At 40.4% G+C, this 17,536-nt stretch overlaps 1 protein-coding gene across 1 annotated transcript in view; it reads right to left on the bottom strand.

Annotated features, from left to right (window-relative positions):
- SCGN (secretagogin, EF-hand calcium binding protein) overlaps window positions 1-17,536 on the bottom strand; it is a 378,060-nt gene that overhangs the window by 125,546 nt on the left and 234,978 nt on the right. The window contains exon 4 of the mRNA XM_086966880.1: window positions 10,827-10,916. Within this exon, the coding sequence (XP_086823006.1) occupies window positions 10,827-10,916 (90 nt within the window). The remainder of the gene's footprint in view (window positions 1-10,826; window positions 10,917-17,536) is intronic.

Here is a 17,536-nt window from a genome sequence, read left to right as displayed (position 1 = left end):
CATTTAGGTTTCAATGAAGAGGAAGAATTTCCTTCAGACATTTTTGGGGTATAAGAGTTGCAATTCCTGAAAGAAATATAACATACTATCACAGATGATTTTGGAAGTAAAGAGGCATGCTCTGAGAAATCCTTTCTGATAGCAGACATATGCTGAACAATGTTAAGAGGAAGGCAATCTGCTGTGGACTCTAGCTTCAAGATCTCCAAGATCCCAGGCGTAGACCTGAAATAAGTTGCTTCAAGCATTAGCCCAGGAGAATGCCCTAAGAATTTTGTCTTGAGGCCTGAAGTTTAAAGCAATGAGCTGACTTACTGACTTCAGACAAGTCATTAGAAAAGGCCTTAGAAAAGATGGAGGCTATGGAAAGACAAAGGGGTCAACAACAACTTTTATCAAGATATTACTACCAGCATTTTCAATACCTTTTTTATCGCCATCATTTAAGTAATGCATGAAGAGGATAAAGATTTTCTGTGATTGATTTAGAAAGTCCTACTAAGTGGTTCAGCTTGTCTTATCGCTTCCCCTCCTTTCTTGTAGCACTCCAGTATGAAATAGAGGCATCATGCTACATTTCTTTCAGATTTGGAAGATTTGGCAATGGGAGCATTCACCACTAGTACTGTGAGATTTTGAAGCTAGCATCCAAAGTACACAAGTTTGCCTATTGTCTCTCAGGAGGTCATTTTAAATGTAAATGTGAGGCAGAGATCAAAGGTTGCAGATTTTATTAGGAAATATCGATTCCAAAATATTAACAGGTCACAATATTGTGACCATAATATTGAAGACCAAAATATCAAACAGGTAAATGCATATCAATATTTCAGATTCGATTTTCCCAGTCTTAAACCAGGGTGCATAGTGCATGTATCATTTGGTCATCAGCCATTCACAGATTTGCATACATTTCTGCATGCCCATTCTGAAGGTTGCACCATCGCATCAACAGGATGTCACACACGGAGCACACATATTAGAGACATGTTGAGGCACAGCAGGTAGGTAAGTACCACTGGAACTCATCAAACTATAACTGTGAATTTTATGAGCAGGAACATTGTAAACAGTATAAGGCGATACTTGTATTTACATTTCATATGGCGATAAAATAAACCAAGTAGAAAAAACTAGCAAAAGGAGAGGAAAGGAAAACACTTAAGGGTATATCATTCAACTGCATTTGTTAGTCCTGGCAACCTTGGTGTGGTTTACTCCCTAACGTTTTGCCTTCAAGACTATAGTCTCCTGTTTTGCTGTCTTCATTTTTCCTTATCTTAGGACTCTGCACATGCTACCACTGCTAACTAGTACTAAAATGCTTGTGCTTACTCCTTAAAACAGGGTAGAATTATCCTATACCTAATTGACATTTAAATACTCATGTCCCTGATAAGGTGGCACTTCCTGTGCCCATGCCTGTAAATTGAATACTACTAGTGGGTCTGCAGCACTGATTGTGCCACCCACCTAAGTAGCAGTTTAAGATCTCTCAGGAATGCCATTGCAGCCTGTACTGTATGTGTGCAGTTTGAAGCTGCTGCCTTAACCTGGCAAAATAAGCCTTTTGACAGGCCGAAACCTTCTTTCTTTCAATACATATATTTCACCCCTAGAGTATGCCCTGTACAACCCAGAGGGCAGGATGCAATGTATTTAAAAAGTAGGACATTTACTTTTAAGTTTTACATGTCCTGGTAATGAAAAATCTTAAATTAATTTTTCACTTCTGTGAGACATATATCCCCCAGAGGACAGCATTGGAGGTACCTTAATACATTTAATAAGCTGTAATTTCCAAACAGGAGGAGGTACTCAGTTCATGTTTGGTGTCTATGTGATTTTAATAAAAAATCCTAACTTATGGTGAAGTCGGATTTTAAATTACAATTTTGAAAATGCCACTTAAAGAAAGTTGACAATCAATGACAAAAAAGTTATATGATGCACTCCATTTCTCAATGTTAAAGACACATCTAAAGATGCTCAAAGGCAAATGTTTGAGTGCAACTTGTCATGTGCTCTGTCCCAGTTAGCACAAAAATGTGATAGCCATGAAGTCAGGAGCGTTGTCAGGCCCCATAGACAAGATACACTGGGATGAATAAGATTTGTAGAAATCAACAGACAGGAATCATGATTTTTACACTTAATCTCCATATTGTATCCATGTTTTTATCATTCAGAGTATGAACAGCATTACTCCTCACTTTACATGACTGAGTTTGGCAGTAGGTGAGCAAGTTGCCTTGGCTAACCATATCTAACCTAGAAGGGGGCAGTCGGCGCTCATTGACAATTCTGTGAAGCAGTCATGGGAAAGGAGCGTTCGGCATATGCACCCCCGGTCAACCCTGTCATGCAGTACACAACACCACAACAACATTCCCAGCTGATCACACTCCAGTGCGGGGAGGAAAATTGGGAGGACTCCCCAGAGAGGGACCTGGAGCCCTTGCGAGTGGAGCTGCTGGCTGCCATACATGGCTCTAGGACTGCCCTTGAGACAAAAATTGAGACTGTCTCCATTGACGTCAATCTACTGCACGCTGATTTGAGGAAGGTGGTGGACAAGGTTCCAATTGCCAAATGTAACATAGAAACATTGCTGAGAGAGGTTGCCAAACTTAAACACCAGATGTGCTGTTGTCTACAGTCTTTGGTGAGCCTGAACGCCAGATGGAGGATGCAGAGAGTCGCTCCCAACGAAGTAAGGTGTGCATGCTCGGGTTCCTTGAGAGGGTGGAAGGGACCTCAGCAGAGGACATCCTGGCAAGTTGGATGGAGAGGGAGCAGTGTCTGAGTGGTCTATTCAACTGAGTGATGGAATGGGCGCACAGGGCACTGGTACCCCTCCTGCGGCTGGGGGACCCACTGAGGGTTATCATCACTAAGTTTCTAAACTATTATGACAGAAACTTCATTCTTTGTGCCTTCTGTCAACAGGTGGTGGCTTTGTTTGAGAAGTGCAGAATTGCAGTCTACCCAGAATACACCAAGAAGGTGCCGGAGCAACATAAATCCTTCTTGAATGTGAAAAAGAAACTGCAAGTGCTGCAGTTGAAGTACATGCTCCAGTACCCCTTGAGGCTGAAGGTCATCTAGCAGGGGAAGGCACTCTTTTTGACCACCAAGAGGAGGTTTGGGAGTGCCTGGAGCTCTGGGACAAGACCGCGGTTCTCCACCTCAGTGTTGGCATGTGGGGGAACTAGGAGTCCAGGCCTCGCTCGGGCCCCAGATGTGACCACGCCAGAGTGGGCCATGTGGATGCTAACCCTGTGGGCTCCCAGCGAGTGACAATCCTGCAGGATGGCACCATGTAGATGCAGCACGAGGGTGGCCCAGAGGTGGACTTGGGTGACTGATCTCCTCTCCCTGTGAATGAAGCAGAGACTGGGGCGCTGGGCCCTGTGCTGGATTATGTGCCAGATATGATGGACAATGAGGATTTGCAGAATTGAACTGTGTTTTGCTGTCTGTTTCCTCCTGGGTGAAAAGTTCTCTTGGATGCTGTATGGAAGGTGCGGCTGTGTGTTGAGGTCCCCCCTGGGGGGATGATAAAGAGTTTTGTTTGGTGACTGAGACTTGTGGCTTGCTGAGTGCTGGGCCCGGCACCCGAGTCAGGGTTTGATGGGGTCTGAGCTGGTCCACCTCCTTGTGTGTTGCTGGGCTACGGCCACTGTGAAGGGGTCTGGATTCCCTTAAAGGACTCAGGCAACATAAGCAGTGATGTGTGGCTGGTCGGGATGCTGGGAGTGTTGACCTGTCCCAGGTGGGATGCTCTGAAGGTCCTGGCTCATGCCATGGGTTCGGCATCCATAGTCTCTTTCTTGTAATATGTTTGTCATTGGGAGGGGCCTAATTAGTACTGCATGTATCCATTTTAAAACCCTTTAAAGTTTCAATCCTGAATGTTTGCCTTGATGAATTTGAGTGTATTCAGAAATTGTTACATTTGACTTACACTCAGCACTTTTTGGTTACTTTTTCAGGTTACTTTTTCAGGTTGTACTCAAAACCGAAACTATTGCTGAGTTTAGAGGTCACTGATCAATTGTTTTTTTACTCTTCACCTTCACTTGTGTTGGGAGGGCAATTCTGCTTGTGCGGGCTGTTTTTAATATTTGGCTCTTGCACTTTATAGTGCTAGGATCGGATAGGCATAGAGACTTCCCTGTGTCATAGAGAGTTGCCATTTTTGGGGAGCAGGCACTCTAGTTGTTGGCGGGGGATGTCCCTTAAGTATTTGAGCCGAGCTGGTGCATGGATGGACCGATGGCACAGCAAAGGCAAGCCCGTTTGTGCTGACCATGCTCAGCGCCAGCCACAACTGCCTGTTTTTTTACCATCTCTTGGACAGCGTCTGGTCTAGTCTTTGCTGTAGCTTCATTCACTGCACAGAGGTAGCCACTGTGATGGGAGGGGCAGTTTGGTCGGTAGCCTATCTCCAGTCTGCGCCCTACCAATATGCACTGGGATTGAGATTTGCGCTCAGAGTAAAACGCCCTCAGTAAAATGCCTGATGGAGAATTTGTGGTACGGACTGCACTTATCAATGTAGGATCCATACATAAGAACACACTACACATTTTAGAACTGCTCACTTTTTTAAAATTAAATATTATAAAAGGTAAAATTATGTTTTTAAGGTCTCGGAATGTAGGGTTAGGAAGAATATTCATTGTTTTTTAGGGGAAAAAAAACTTGGTGTTGTGAAGCAATACCCGTATCTGGGAAGAATCTTCACGACAAGTGCTCACATTGGCCAATGCAGAAGTAAAGCTATATCCCAGGCCTCTGCACTTGGTAGGCTATACAGATGTTGGGGCAAAGAGACTTTGCACATGTTTTCTCTGTTCATAAAATTAAAATCCCATCAGCATTAAGTAATGCATGCAAATTGGTTGATGCACAGCTGTGGGACCTATTTGAGAAGGTTGAAGGGCACATTTGGCACCAAATCTGTAATTTGAACTGTGCAGTCAGCATAGCAGCCATTCGGCTTGAATTTGGGCTTCTCTCTACTTACATGTTTGCAATGGCAGCATGTTTAAGGTGGGGTAATGCTTTATTGGAAAATGAAGTTCTATTCAGACTGCACTAAAACATGATTTTTTTTTTTGATGGGGAAAGTTTTGTTTTTAGAAACTATAAGCAAGTGTTAGACTTATTTGAAATTGGGAGCAAAGGTGTATGCCCTAACCCAAAATCTGTATTGAAAACTTTAATTAAAAAAATAATTTACGATGTCATTCACAAGAGAGATGTTTCTGTGTGTTCAGGTCACTCTAGAAACGACATAGTAGTGGGAGTAGTATGTATATAATTTTAAAATCTTTTTTAAACAATTTTATAATATTTTTTAGAGTCATTGATAATGATGTGCTAAATACCGGTATGTTAAACATGGTCCCTGATGGGTAGCACATTTTGCACATTAAAAACTAGAACTCAGGGCAAGATATAAATCATGTTATTATTTGTCTGGTCCCCACAACATGTTTAGCTCTGGTAGGTCAAATATGGTCCCTGCTGGGTAGCATATCTTGCACATTATAAATTGAAACTCAGGGTACCTGAATTGCATTTAGGAAGCTGTTACAATGTTAAAAGGGATAAAGTATTATGTAGATTTTGCACTATATCATAACCGATTGTGTAAAGGGTTTCTACATAGGTGCACTTTATACATTATGTAGTGTGATTATATGAGCTCATTTTTGCTTTATCTTAAATACTGTTTTCTAAATTTCAAAATGCATAATGAAATTATAATTGCTACATCCCCGAATGTATTTTATTCTGGTATTAGAAGAGTTTGATATGATATATTGGAAATGGCACCTGGTATTGCAATAGCAATTCCAAAAGGTTATAGGATACTCCACTGGAACAGGGTGGGCAAGAGAGGGGGTGGAGTTGTGGCTGTCTTCAAACAATCCCTTAGGTGTACTTCACTTGAGTTCCCAGAGCTTAAGGGGGCTGAGTCACTCCACTTCTGTCTCACATTTTCTGGAAAAAAGACATTAGTTGGGATCTTAATTTATTGGCCTCCCGGTTATTTGGCTGAATTTCTAACTTCTTTAGATGAGAACTTTTCTAGGTGCCTTCTTAAATTCTCCAGATTTACGGTGTTATGAGACCTGAATCTCCATTTGGACACTTTCTCAGATCCTCATGGTCAATTATTCCTGGATAATATGTCCTAGTGGTACTTAAAGCAACTAGTAAATCGACCCTCCCACGCAGCAGGTCACATCCTGGACCCACTCTTTTCTAATGACCAGATCACTGTGTCTGACATTCTTATAAATGACTGGTCTGACCATGCTCCCATTTACTTTTCATGGAGGGTGGATCAGGGACCAATAGGCAGAAGAAAAAATCCTCCACTCTCTCACAGAAAGTGGGCAAAATGTCCAAGTGAAATAATAGCAGACACACTGGGATCCACAATCCCAACATTTTGTGGGGACACTGAAGTTGATTTTCAAACAGTTACTGACTGCTCTTACAGATGGAAATATTGTGGCTCCAATGATGAAATGTCCTAGTTCAACAAAGAGCAGAAGTGCATGTGGTCTGTGGGTCAATGATGAGCTCTGAAGCCAGTGCAAGTAGTAGAAAAAATTGGGAAGAAGCAAGAGAAACAGTTATTTGACGGAGGATAAGGAACTCTACAAAAGCACATTGAGAGCCTATCATCATCCTATAAAGAGAATTTAAGTGGCTCTCTGTGCAAGGCAGTTAGCAGACTCCAAATGTGGATCTAAAGATGTTTTTAGAATCATGAATAAATTCACTCATCCAGAGGCAAAAGAGGAAATAGAGAGGTGGAGCAAAGAGAGTATTGGAGCAGGCTGGTTTGCATATTTTTACAAGGGCTGATTTTGGTTCCCCTGTCCGTACCTGGGATCAGATTTAGAGGAAAATGCCTTGTAACTGATGCCCTTTGACTCCAAGGGGAGCTTATATGATCCACTCTATATCATGTCTTGGCCAAATGGACAATCACAATCCTAAGACCACTCCTGCAAATAAGCAGCTGCCTTTTATACATTTTCATTTGGGTCTGGAAAGTCGTTGCGAGTTCCAATTTGACTCTATGTAGGCCTGCTGGCCTGGCATTCATCCAGTTCTGGTATGTAAACCTTGAAACTGTAATGTAGTCCTAAATTAAAATCCAGTGCAGTATTTTCTTCATCCTTTCAGAAAGCTGTATCTTTTTAATCCAATATTTGCTCTGAAAGCAGTGGATGCAGTGCTTAAGTTGTAAAAAAATTAAGTGCGTTGGTCCAAAGCCTTTATGAGTGGGCCGCCAGTAGCACTATTAACCCCTTCGATGCTCATGATGAGCTCAGCTCGTCATGAGGTACACCTCTCGTGTGCTCATGACGAGCTGAGTTTGTCATGTAAAAGGGCATTCTGAAATTTTGAGCACAGGAGGGAAATATGCTTAGCAGCCAAGGTGTTAAATGGCATGGATTTTGAATACACAGCTTATGTAGCCCTGAATCTACTTCAAGTCTCTTTCTCTCACCACCCTACACTTCCTGTTTCTTTATCTCACTCCTGCAGATTCTTTTTCATCCATATTTACTCCCATCCTGTTGCCAGTGATTTCTCATTATTCCTCCATTTTTCTACCATATCTGCTTTTTCACTTGATTTAGGTCAAAGGTTTATGATTTAAAATTAAGCCCTAATCCATGAAAATAAGCACTGGAGCCCACCACCGGCACAAATTTAGTCTTTGCTATGGGTGCATGACCAACTCAGAATTCTCACAGAGAGATACTCATTTTCTCGGGTGACAAAGGGCCGCTTGTATCATGCATTTAACCGGTCACAAATGCCCGATTCACAGAATTGGGCCGTTTGTGACTGGAAAAATGTTGTTTGGTATTTATGAATTTCAATTTACTCTTCAGTACATGTTACCGGTTTGTAATTTGTAATTGCCAATACATACCAATTCGGTATTCGGAAGGGGTATGTGTAGGGCGTCCCTTCCAAATACTGAATCTCAGCGGTGTGTAGGAATGTTTTGTAACCAAAATGTGGTCACAAAACATTTGCATTTTACCACTTACTTCAAATAGGTGGTAACCCATTTGCAAACGGGAAGGGGTCCCAAAGGGACCCCTTCCTCTTGGAAAAAGTTCATAATATTGTTTTTAAGAGCAGGCAATGGTCCCACGGACCACTGCCTGCTTTAAAAAATGAAAATTATACATTTCATTTTTTTTTTTCACAACCCATTTTCCTTTCAGGAAAATAGGCTGCGTTTTTTAAAATTGTTTGCTTTATTTAAAAGCAATCACAAACATGGTGGTCTGCTGACCCCTTTTAGACACTATTTCACACTAAGTATCCCATGATTTGGTGAGCTAGGTTCATGAGTTTCTGAAAGCCAACCCTGTTGAGCTAGAAGTATGAAGATCCTATTTGAAGCAATCAATTGTTACCCACTACAGAGTGGGGAGGGAGACAAGTCCTTTTGTTAATATTACCCTCACACGTCCTAGTGGTGTCATGCTTCATCATCATGCCGCCTAAAAGACAGGGTGGGCTCTACCATATTCCAGGGAGCTCTTGGTGAGATTTGGCCAGGGGGAGTTAAAAATAAAAAATCCACTGACAGATCCCAGTTTCCCTTTATTGGCGAAACTGTTTTTTTGGCAGTAGGGTCATAGGACCATAAAGAGAAACTGGGATCTGTTTGTCATAGTCCAAACTTTGTCGTAGAGAACTCTATCCTCGACCCTTCCCAATCCGGATTCCGCAGCAACCAGAGCACCGAGACAGCCCTCCTTGGCAGACACAGACAACATCCGCACTCTCCTCAACCAAGGCCTCACCATGGTCCTCATCCTACTAGATCTCTCTGCGGCCTTCAATACCGACGCCCACCGCACTCTCACCACCATACTCCATGACGCTGGATTACAGGGAACCGCCCTAGACTGGCTCTGCTCCTTCCTCATCAGCAGAACACAAAGAATCAGAATCCCGCCCTTCCTCTACATACTCACAGAGATCAACTGCGGAGTACTCCAAGGATCATTGCTTAGCCCCACGGTCTTCAACATCTACATGCCCCCCTAGCCGCCATTGTCAGACAGCATGGACTCAGCATAGTATCCTACGCCGATGACACCTAGCTTATCCTCTCCCTCACTAAGGACCCCCACACCACCAGACTCAACTTCCAGGAAGGAATAAAAGACATCGCATCATGGATGAGCAGCAGCTGCCTGAAGCTCAGCTCTGAGAAGACAGAAGCCCTCATCCTCGGACCCACCCCTACAGCATGGCACATCACCTGGTGGCCCAAAGACCTCGGCATCCCCCCCACTCCCATGGACCTTGCTCGAAACCTTGGCATCATACTCGACTCCTCCCTCACCATGACCTCACCACAAAAGATCAATGCCGTCGCCTCCACCTGCTTGAATACCCTCCACATCCTTTGCAAGACCTTCAAATGGATCCCGTCTGAATCCAGAAAGGCCATCACCCACACACTCATAACAAGCAGACTGGACTATGAAAACGTCCTCTACGCCAGAATCAACAAAACCCTGCTCTGCAAGCTCCAGACCATCCAGAACCCCGTAGCCAGACTTTTCCTCGGGATCCCATGACAGGAACATATCACCCAACACCTGCAAGACCTCCACTGGATTCCTGTTGAGAAGAGAGTAACCTTCAAGCTACTCACCCACGCCTACAAATTCTTCCACAACCCCGGAGCCCAATACCTCAACGAAAAAGTCTCCTTCCACGTACCCAAGAGAAACCTCTGTGCCGCCGTCTTCACCCTTGACCAAACCCACGCATCAGCAGAGCCAGAGCAGGTGGAAGAACTTTCTCCTACATTGCAGCAAAGACATGTAAAAAGCTTTCGATTGACATCAGACACTCCCCAACTCTGAACACCTTCAGGAAAAGCCTCAAGATCTGGCTCTTCGGCGGATTCGGAGCTGCACCCTCCCTAATTTTTCCCCCCAGCACCTTGAGACCCTCACGGGTGAGTAGCGCGCTACACAATTCCCTGATTGATTATTTGATAACATTCTGTAATGTTGGGAGTTTACGTTTTCATGGTGCCTGATACTAAGGGTTGCATTGCACCAGAAAATAGGCTTGGGTACCAAAATAAAAGTGCCCTTCATTAGCGAATTAGATAGATCCCGAATAAAAGTGTCCTGTGTTTGCAAATTGGTTTAGAACTTGTAAATACACACTGTATATGTGTTTTGCAAGGCATGAACACCTGCATGGATTTGAGCTTGCTGCAGGCAATGTTTGTTTTACTATTAGGAAAAACAACAGTAAAAACTTGGCAAGCAAAACATAAAACAAGTACACAAACACCTGAAAAACTCTGCCACAGACCTACCTGTGAGAGCAGCCCTTCGGCTACGGCCTGATTACCCTATAGGTCAACTGCAAAAAAAAACTTGAGGTGGCCCTCCAGCAAAGTCAATGGAAGGGGCCCCCACGTTCCAGACCCAGTCAGGAGCTCTCAGGCCAGGGGCCTGACGACCATGCCCAGTACCGGAGGGGCCCCCTAGAGCTCGGGTCCTCCTTACACCCAGGGGCAGCAGGAGCTGTTGTTATGCGACTGCTATAGGTCAGCCCAACCCTGCTGACGCCTCTTCATCATAGAAAAAAGACATTGTTAGCTGACTGAGTAAAAGCAGATCTCAAATGTCTTTAGATTCAAACAGAACGATTAAGAATCACATCTGCCAAAGCTGGGCTTCGGCCCCCAGAAGCTGCTGCACCCTGCTGGGCAAACAATAGACATGACTTACCCGCATGAACTCCACGCTGTTGTCCAGAGGTGTCTCCCTCCGGAAAAGCAGAAGGAAATTCTCATCCTCTGGCAGGATCATGTTGGCGAGCTGAAAGATAAAAACCAGATATAACACGTTGACTTGTGTGACAGAGCAATCTCCAGAACAGCAGTGGAAAAAAATCATCCCCTAAATATGGATTTGAGATATAGACCGAATAAGCATGACTTTCGTTTTTATAAAGAACGGCCAGTTTGATTTGATTTGTATTTTTAACAATTTTGACTTCAGTTAAAATGATATTCATGAATCACGTGTACTCTCTATCTATCTCTGGGGAGTAAGTCGTATTTCAATAATAATAATCAACAAGTAATAATTAGTTTTTATAATAAATTTTCCTCGAAAAGGCGCTTCCTAACATAGCTTTCACACTTTGTAATTTGCTATGTTAACCTAAGGAAGCAGTAATGATTGAATCAATCTAAGAAAAAATACAATGCATTATTATGAGTAGACCATTTTTGTCCTTTTTTACTGTATTCTTGGCATTGTCTTTATTATTATTTCAATTGCAGTTTTGATCTCTGTATTTCTGTAGGTCTGTGTTTTATGAATTGCACTTTTGACTGTTATACTGTATAAAGCTTTTTTGGATGTTATAATGCTGCTGAATAAAGCTTGTCTGATGATTATGATGATGGTGATGAGTGGCCCATTAAAGTCTAGTATATGCAGTAACCCACCCTACAACCACAATTATTCCCAGGTAGATTTCAGCAGGTGAAATCTGCTCAAATTTCTCTATGGAAGAATGCCTCATAAATACAGAGGCATGCAGATTTTTGGTGCAGTAAATGTCAAACACTACACACTATGCCTGATTTTCTCGGTCAAAGCTCAGAATGCCGTTCTGAAATCTCAATAAATTGTAAACCCCTCAGAATCTGATAATTTGTACCTTGTGACCCGGTGGTATCAGAAAAATATTGTTAGTGAGCCTTTCGCCCCCTAAGCTATCTTAGCAGAATCAAGGAGCAAATACTTTGATATAAGATGCTGGAACATTTTAATCTCCCAACAGGAGCAAATGCCAGTAATTAGAGCCTTGTTCCATTTAGCTTCTCTCATAAACGGAAATCTTCCCTGCCTTTGCTTAATCACATGTACATTTAGTAAGATCATCTTGCTTCTAAAACTACTTGCTCTGAGCCCACATTATATTCCTCCTGAGATAAGAGGAGTTGTGGCAGTGGGAATGGAACATGAAGAATAGATGGAGCCCAAATTCACGACCTTTCGAATGATAGCGTTACCATATTAATGTTTTGCCATGAGGGGTTAGGCACAATGGAGCAATGTTTAAATCTGTACCTGCTGATAAGCAAGTATACTATTGCTAGGCAGGGCTCTAAGTGTCTGGCCTTCGTGGATCTGTCCTGTGCCTTTGACAATGTGGTGAGGTCTAAACTAATGGAGATACTGGTTGACTTGGAGAATGATGTTGACTTGGTACTGCTTCTGAAGGCCCTTCATATAACCTCTCTGCCTCAGTCCAGTATTGTCCTTCAGGCAAGAGGACATAGGGATTCAAGATTGGTTGTAGGATATGTCAGGGGTGCTTTTTAGCCCCCCTACTGTTTCTGTTATATATTAATGATCTTGGCCCTTGCTTCTCAGCCAGAGTTACCGTTGCCTCATCCATAGCTAGGAAGAAGGTCCTCGTACTAGTATACACAGATAATGTCATCCTGTTGTCCAGACCCCCCAAAGTTTTAAAGATATTATTTTATTATATTGTTTCATTCATGGGCTCCTTGGGTTTGGCTACTAACTTCTGTAAAACCTTTTTTAATATATGCAACTAAAAGCAAACTAAGATGCAGGGCATCAAGTTGCAAGGTCATCCCATGGCTTTAACCCATGATTTTTCATATCTGGGAGTAGTTTTCGACTCGAAGGAGAATTGGGGTCCTTGTATCTCCCCTGTGTGGCGACAATTCACAGGCTTGATTGAGTCCACTTTTAAATTGGCCTGAAATATTGGAAAAAAAGCCTGTGGCTCCAATATTAGAGAGCTGTATGAGAAAATGTATCCCTATTCTATTGTATGTTACAGGTCTATAGGAACCCCAAGTCTCTTCAATGCATAATAGAGTTCTGAGGAGAAATTGTGGGAGTTCCACCTACTTGCTCCGCTTGCATATTTCAGCAGGAGCTAGGGATGGAATACATAGAGGATTCCATTAATCTAGCCCCATTGTTGGTTTGGGGCTTTATAGGCCAATAAAAACACTGCTTTTATAAGGGAAATAGTCTGAGATTGCCTGATGTGTGTTAGAGGCCTGACTATCCCCTGGATCCGATATGTGAAGTATGGGCTGTGTGATCTGGGGAAAAAGCAGCTTTTCTATCAGCCCAAATCAATGTTAAAGCAAGATATGACTTGGGTAAAGTCTCTGTTTTAATGAAATAGATACTACCATAGAGAAGTGAAGAAGTCCTCCAAAACCATGGATAGAGAGTATGCCCTCCCTCCATGTGACCGTGGGTGTGGCACCCTATTTGGGTTGGATAAACTCCACATGGGAGAGAATACAACTGACATGTTTCTGCTTAGGTATCATGAGATAGCACTTGAGTTTCCCATTGGGACAGTATGAGGTGGCTAGCATCAGGATATGCCTTTGTGATTAAGTTTCACCTCAAAGTTTGCTATATTTCATCTATTTCTCTACATTTTAACAGGAATTCATCAAAATGTTCCTGTGCCCAATGAACCAGGGCATTCTAACATTTCAGGCAGCCCTGGAGTATTTGCAAACTTTGGATCGCTCTTGAATTGTGCCAATATTTGCTCTTTTCGAAGATGCCCCATGGAAAAGAGAAACTCAGTGCTGTTTTAATTGTTTTTTTATACTTTTTATATCAGACTTTTTGTTAAGCATAGGCACCAGTGTTATGGCATTGCTTATCCATCTTGCACCAACCTCATATTTGCACTTTATTTGGTTAATTTGGCAGGAGTTTTTCAGTTTTTTACTCTATCCTAGGGGGCACAGGGTGTATGTATTCTTATGCACACAAGGCCAATGACTATTTTTATTCTTCAATGTATTTTTGTTATTATATGTGCCATATTTTTATTTTGAAATGTGTTGTATTTTTACTTACTTTACTTTTATGGCCACATTTGTGGTCAAAATAAAGATTTGAACAAACGTTTTGCCCATCGACATTTGCTGATCCACCCAAAATACGGTCAAAAGTCAGGAGTTTAGAGTACCCTCCTAATCAAGTCCGAAACGGTGTAGAGTCAAAATATCGAGTTTTTAATATCGATTAGACATAATATTGAGTAAAAAATATAGAATGGACATAATATCGACTAGACATAATATAGACTACCAAAATATCGACTAGAAAATGTTAATATCGAATAGAATGGACATAATATCGAATCAGAAATATAGAATGGACATAATATCGACTAGACATAATATAGACAACAAAAATATCGAATTTAAGGTAAGTTAATATTAATTTTTATTTTTTGTGTAATATAATTCTGTAGCGGGTTGTGGGTTTATAGTGGAATAGGGTGGGAAGTAATTTAATTATAATTAATTAAATATGTTATTCTATTCATTGGTATTTATTTAGAAGCAATTGTTAATTAATTATTAATTGGTAATTAGTTAAAATATAATTGGTAATTCATTTTAATTCATTAATTCATAAATATGTTAATTTTAGTAATTTATTTTCTGTAGCGGGTTGTGGGTTTATAGGGGAATAGGGTGGGAGGTAATTTTATTATAATTAATTAAATATGTTATTCTATTCATTGGTATTTATTTAGAATTAATTGGTAATTAATTATTAATTGGTAATTAATTAAAATATAATTGGTAATTAATTGTAATTGATTAATTGATAAATATGTTAATTTTAGTAATTTATTTTCTGTAGTGGGTTGTGGGTTTATAGGGGAACAGGGTGGGAAGTAATTTAATTATAATTAATTAAATATGTTATTTTATTTATTGTTATTTATTTAGAATTAATTGGTGATTAATTATTAATTGGTAATTAATTAAAATATAATCGGTAAATAATTTTAATTTATTAATTGATAAATATGGTAATTTTAGTAATGTATTTTCTGTAGCGGGTTGTGGGTTTATAGGGGAATAGAGTGGGAAGTAATTTTATTATAATTAATTAAATATGTAATACAATTTTGGGGTATTTATTCAGAATTAATTGTTAATTAATTATTAATTGGCAATAAATTAATATATATTTTGACATTTATTGTAATTGATTAATTGATAATTATTTTACTTTTATTAAATTAATTTCTGTAGTGGGTTGTGTGTTGCTAGGGGAATAGCTTGTGAAGTAATGGAATTGTAAGTAATTACATGTTTTAATAACTAATTTATTGAGTTAATTTTGAAAAATACTTTCAAATTGTTAATTATTTAATTTTTAATAGGTAAATAATTATTATTAGTAGGTAATTTTTATCATTAAATAATTTTTATTTGTATTTTAAATTGATTATTTAATATATTTTACACAATTGTACCATATTTTAATTTATTTGAAATTGGTGTTACTATTTATATTATTTATATTTAAATAATAAGTATTTACTTGCCCTACGATTGCACTCACTGTAGTTGGAATAGTAATTTTACCCCTACACTATCCAAGCTTTCCCTACAGTTGCACTCACTGGAGTTGGAATAGTAATTTTTACCCCTACGCTATCCAACGCTTTCCCTACTGTTGCACTCACTGGAGTGGGAATAGTAATTTTTACCCCTACGCTATCCAACGTTTTCCCTACTGTCGCACTCACTGGAGTGGGAATAGTAAATTTTACCCCTACGCTATCCAACGATTTCCCTACTGTCGCACTCACTGGAGTGGGAATAGTAATTTTTACCCCTACGCTATCCAACGCTTTCCCTACTGTTGCACTCACTGGAGTGGGAATAGTAATTTTTAACACTACGCTATCCAACGCTTTCCCTACTGTAGCACTCTCTGGAGTTGTAATAGTCATTTTTACCCCTACGCTACCCAATGTTTTCCCTACTGTTGCACTCTCTGGAGTTGGAATAGTAATTTTTACTCCTACGCTATCCAACGCTTACCCTACTGTTACACTCACTGTGGTTGGAATAGTAATTTTTACCCCTACGCTATCCAACGCTTTCCCTACTGTTGCACTCACTGGAGTGGGAATAGTATTTTTTACCCCTACGCTATCCAACGGTTTCCCTACTGTTGCACTCACTGGAGTGGGAATAGTAAATTTTACCCCTATGCTATCCAACGATTTCCCTACTGTTGCAATCTCTGGAGTGGGAATAGTTATTTTTACCCCTACGCTTTCCAAGTTTTCCCTACTGTTGCACTCTCTAGAATTGGAATAGTAATTTTTACTCCTACGCTATCCAACGCTTACCCTACTGTTACACTCACTGGAGTTGGAATAGTAATTTAAACCCCTACGCTATCCAACGCTTTCCCTACTGTTGCACTCAGTGGAGTGGGAATAGTAATTTTTACCTCTACGCTATCCAACGCTTTCCCTACTGTTGCACTCTCTGGAATGGTAATAGTAATTTTTACCCCTACGCTATCCAATGTTTTCCCTACTCTTGCACTCGATGGAGTGGGAATAGTAATTTTTTACCCCTACGCTATTCAACGTTTTCCCTACTGTTGCACTCACTGGAGTGGGAATAGTAATTTTTACCCCTACGCTATCCAACGCTTTCCCTACTGTTGCACTCACTGGAGTCGTTACAGTAAATGTAGCCCTTTCGCTATCCTACGGTAAAAATATTGTATATGTTTTGTTTTGTAAATAATATGTATATATATATATATATCACCACAGCTTCTTCTCCTACGAGTTCGTAGACAAAGACACGGCACAGCAACAGTTGATTTTCTTCACGATTTTATTTACACACCATGTGCAAAAGAAAGTGCATCAAATGGACGGTCTACGCGTTTCGGCTCCTGCCTTCAATATATATATATGTAATAAAAATATATATGTTTTTAAAGGTACATTAATTATTTCTCAATTTTACGTTTATTTAAGTATTTTAAATGTTTAAATTAATTTAATTTATTATTATATTACTTTTAATTTACTTTTAAGACATTTAAAAAATTCGATATTTTGACAGTCTATATTTTTTACACTCGATATTTTGGAGTCGATATTTTTGTACTTACCTGTTTGAAGATAGGAAGTCGATATTTTTGCAGTTGATATTTTGACCTCAATATTTTGTCCTCTCGATATTTTGTCTGTCGATGTTCTGTCATTGATCCGTCCGAAACAACATTGTCGGATTACCTGTATACTCAATTGCTCACACTCATCCTGTCTCCTTACTCAGGTTTGGACTTCTTAGGTTCCATTTTAGGCAGGGTCTTCTCTCCACAGATGGCTCCTTATTGTTTCTTATATAAAGACACCTTTTGTTTTCTACTGTCCTCATTTACATATAACTGCTGATCTCCCGCATGCAAGAACATTCTTTGTGATATTTGAAGCAATCAGTACTAGTAGGGCACTCTTCTCCTCGGTCGTGGGCCCTTAACCACTCTGCCTTAATCTAAAATTCTTGAGGCGCTTTTCTTTTGCGATGAGCATTACCCAAGTCAGGCTGGTATTACTATTGAGTACACAT

This window comes from Lissotriton vulgaris, chromosome 4_1, assembly GCF_964263255.1.
Source record: "Lissotriton vulgaris chromosome 4_1, aLisVul1.2, whole genome shotgun sequence".
In the NCBI taxonomy this organism is placed as follows: Eukaryota; Metazoa; Chordata; class Amphibia; order Caudata; family Salamandridae; genus Lissotriton; species Lissotriton vulgaris.
Note: the sequence above shows the minus strand (reverse complement) of the source record. Positions and strands in the feature narration are given on the sequence as shown.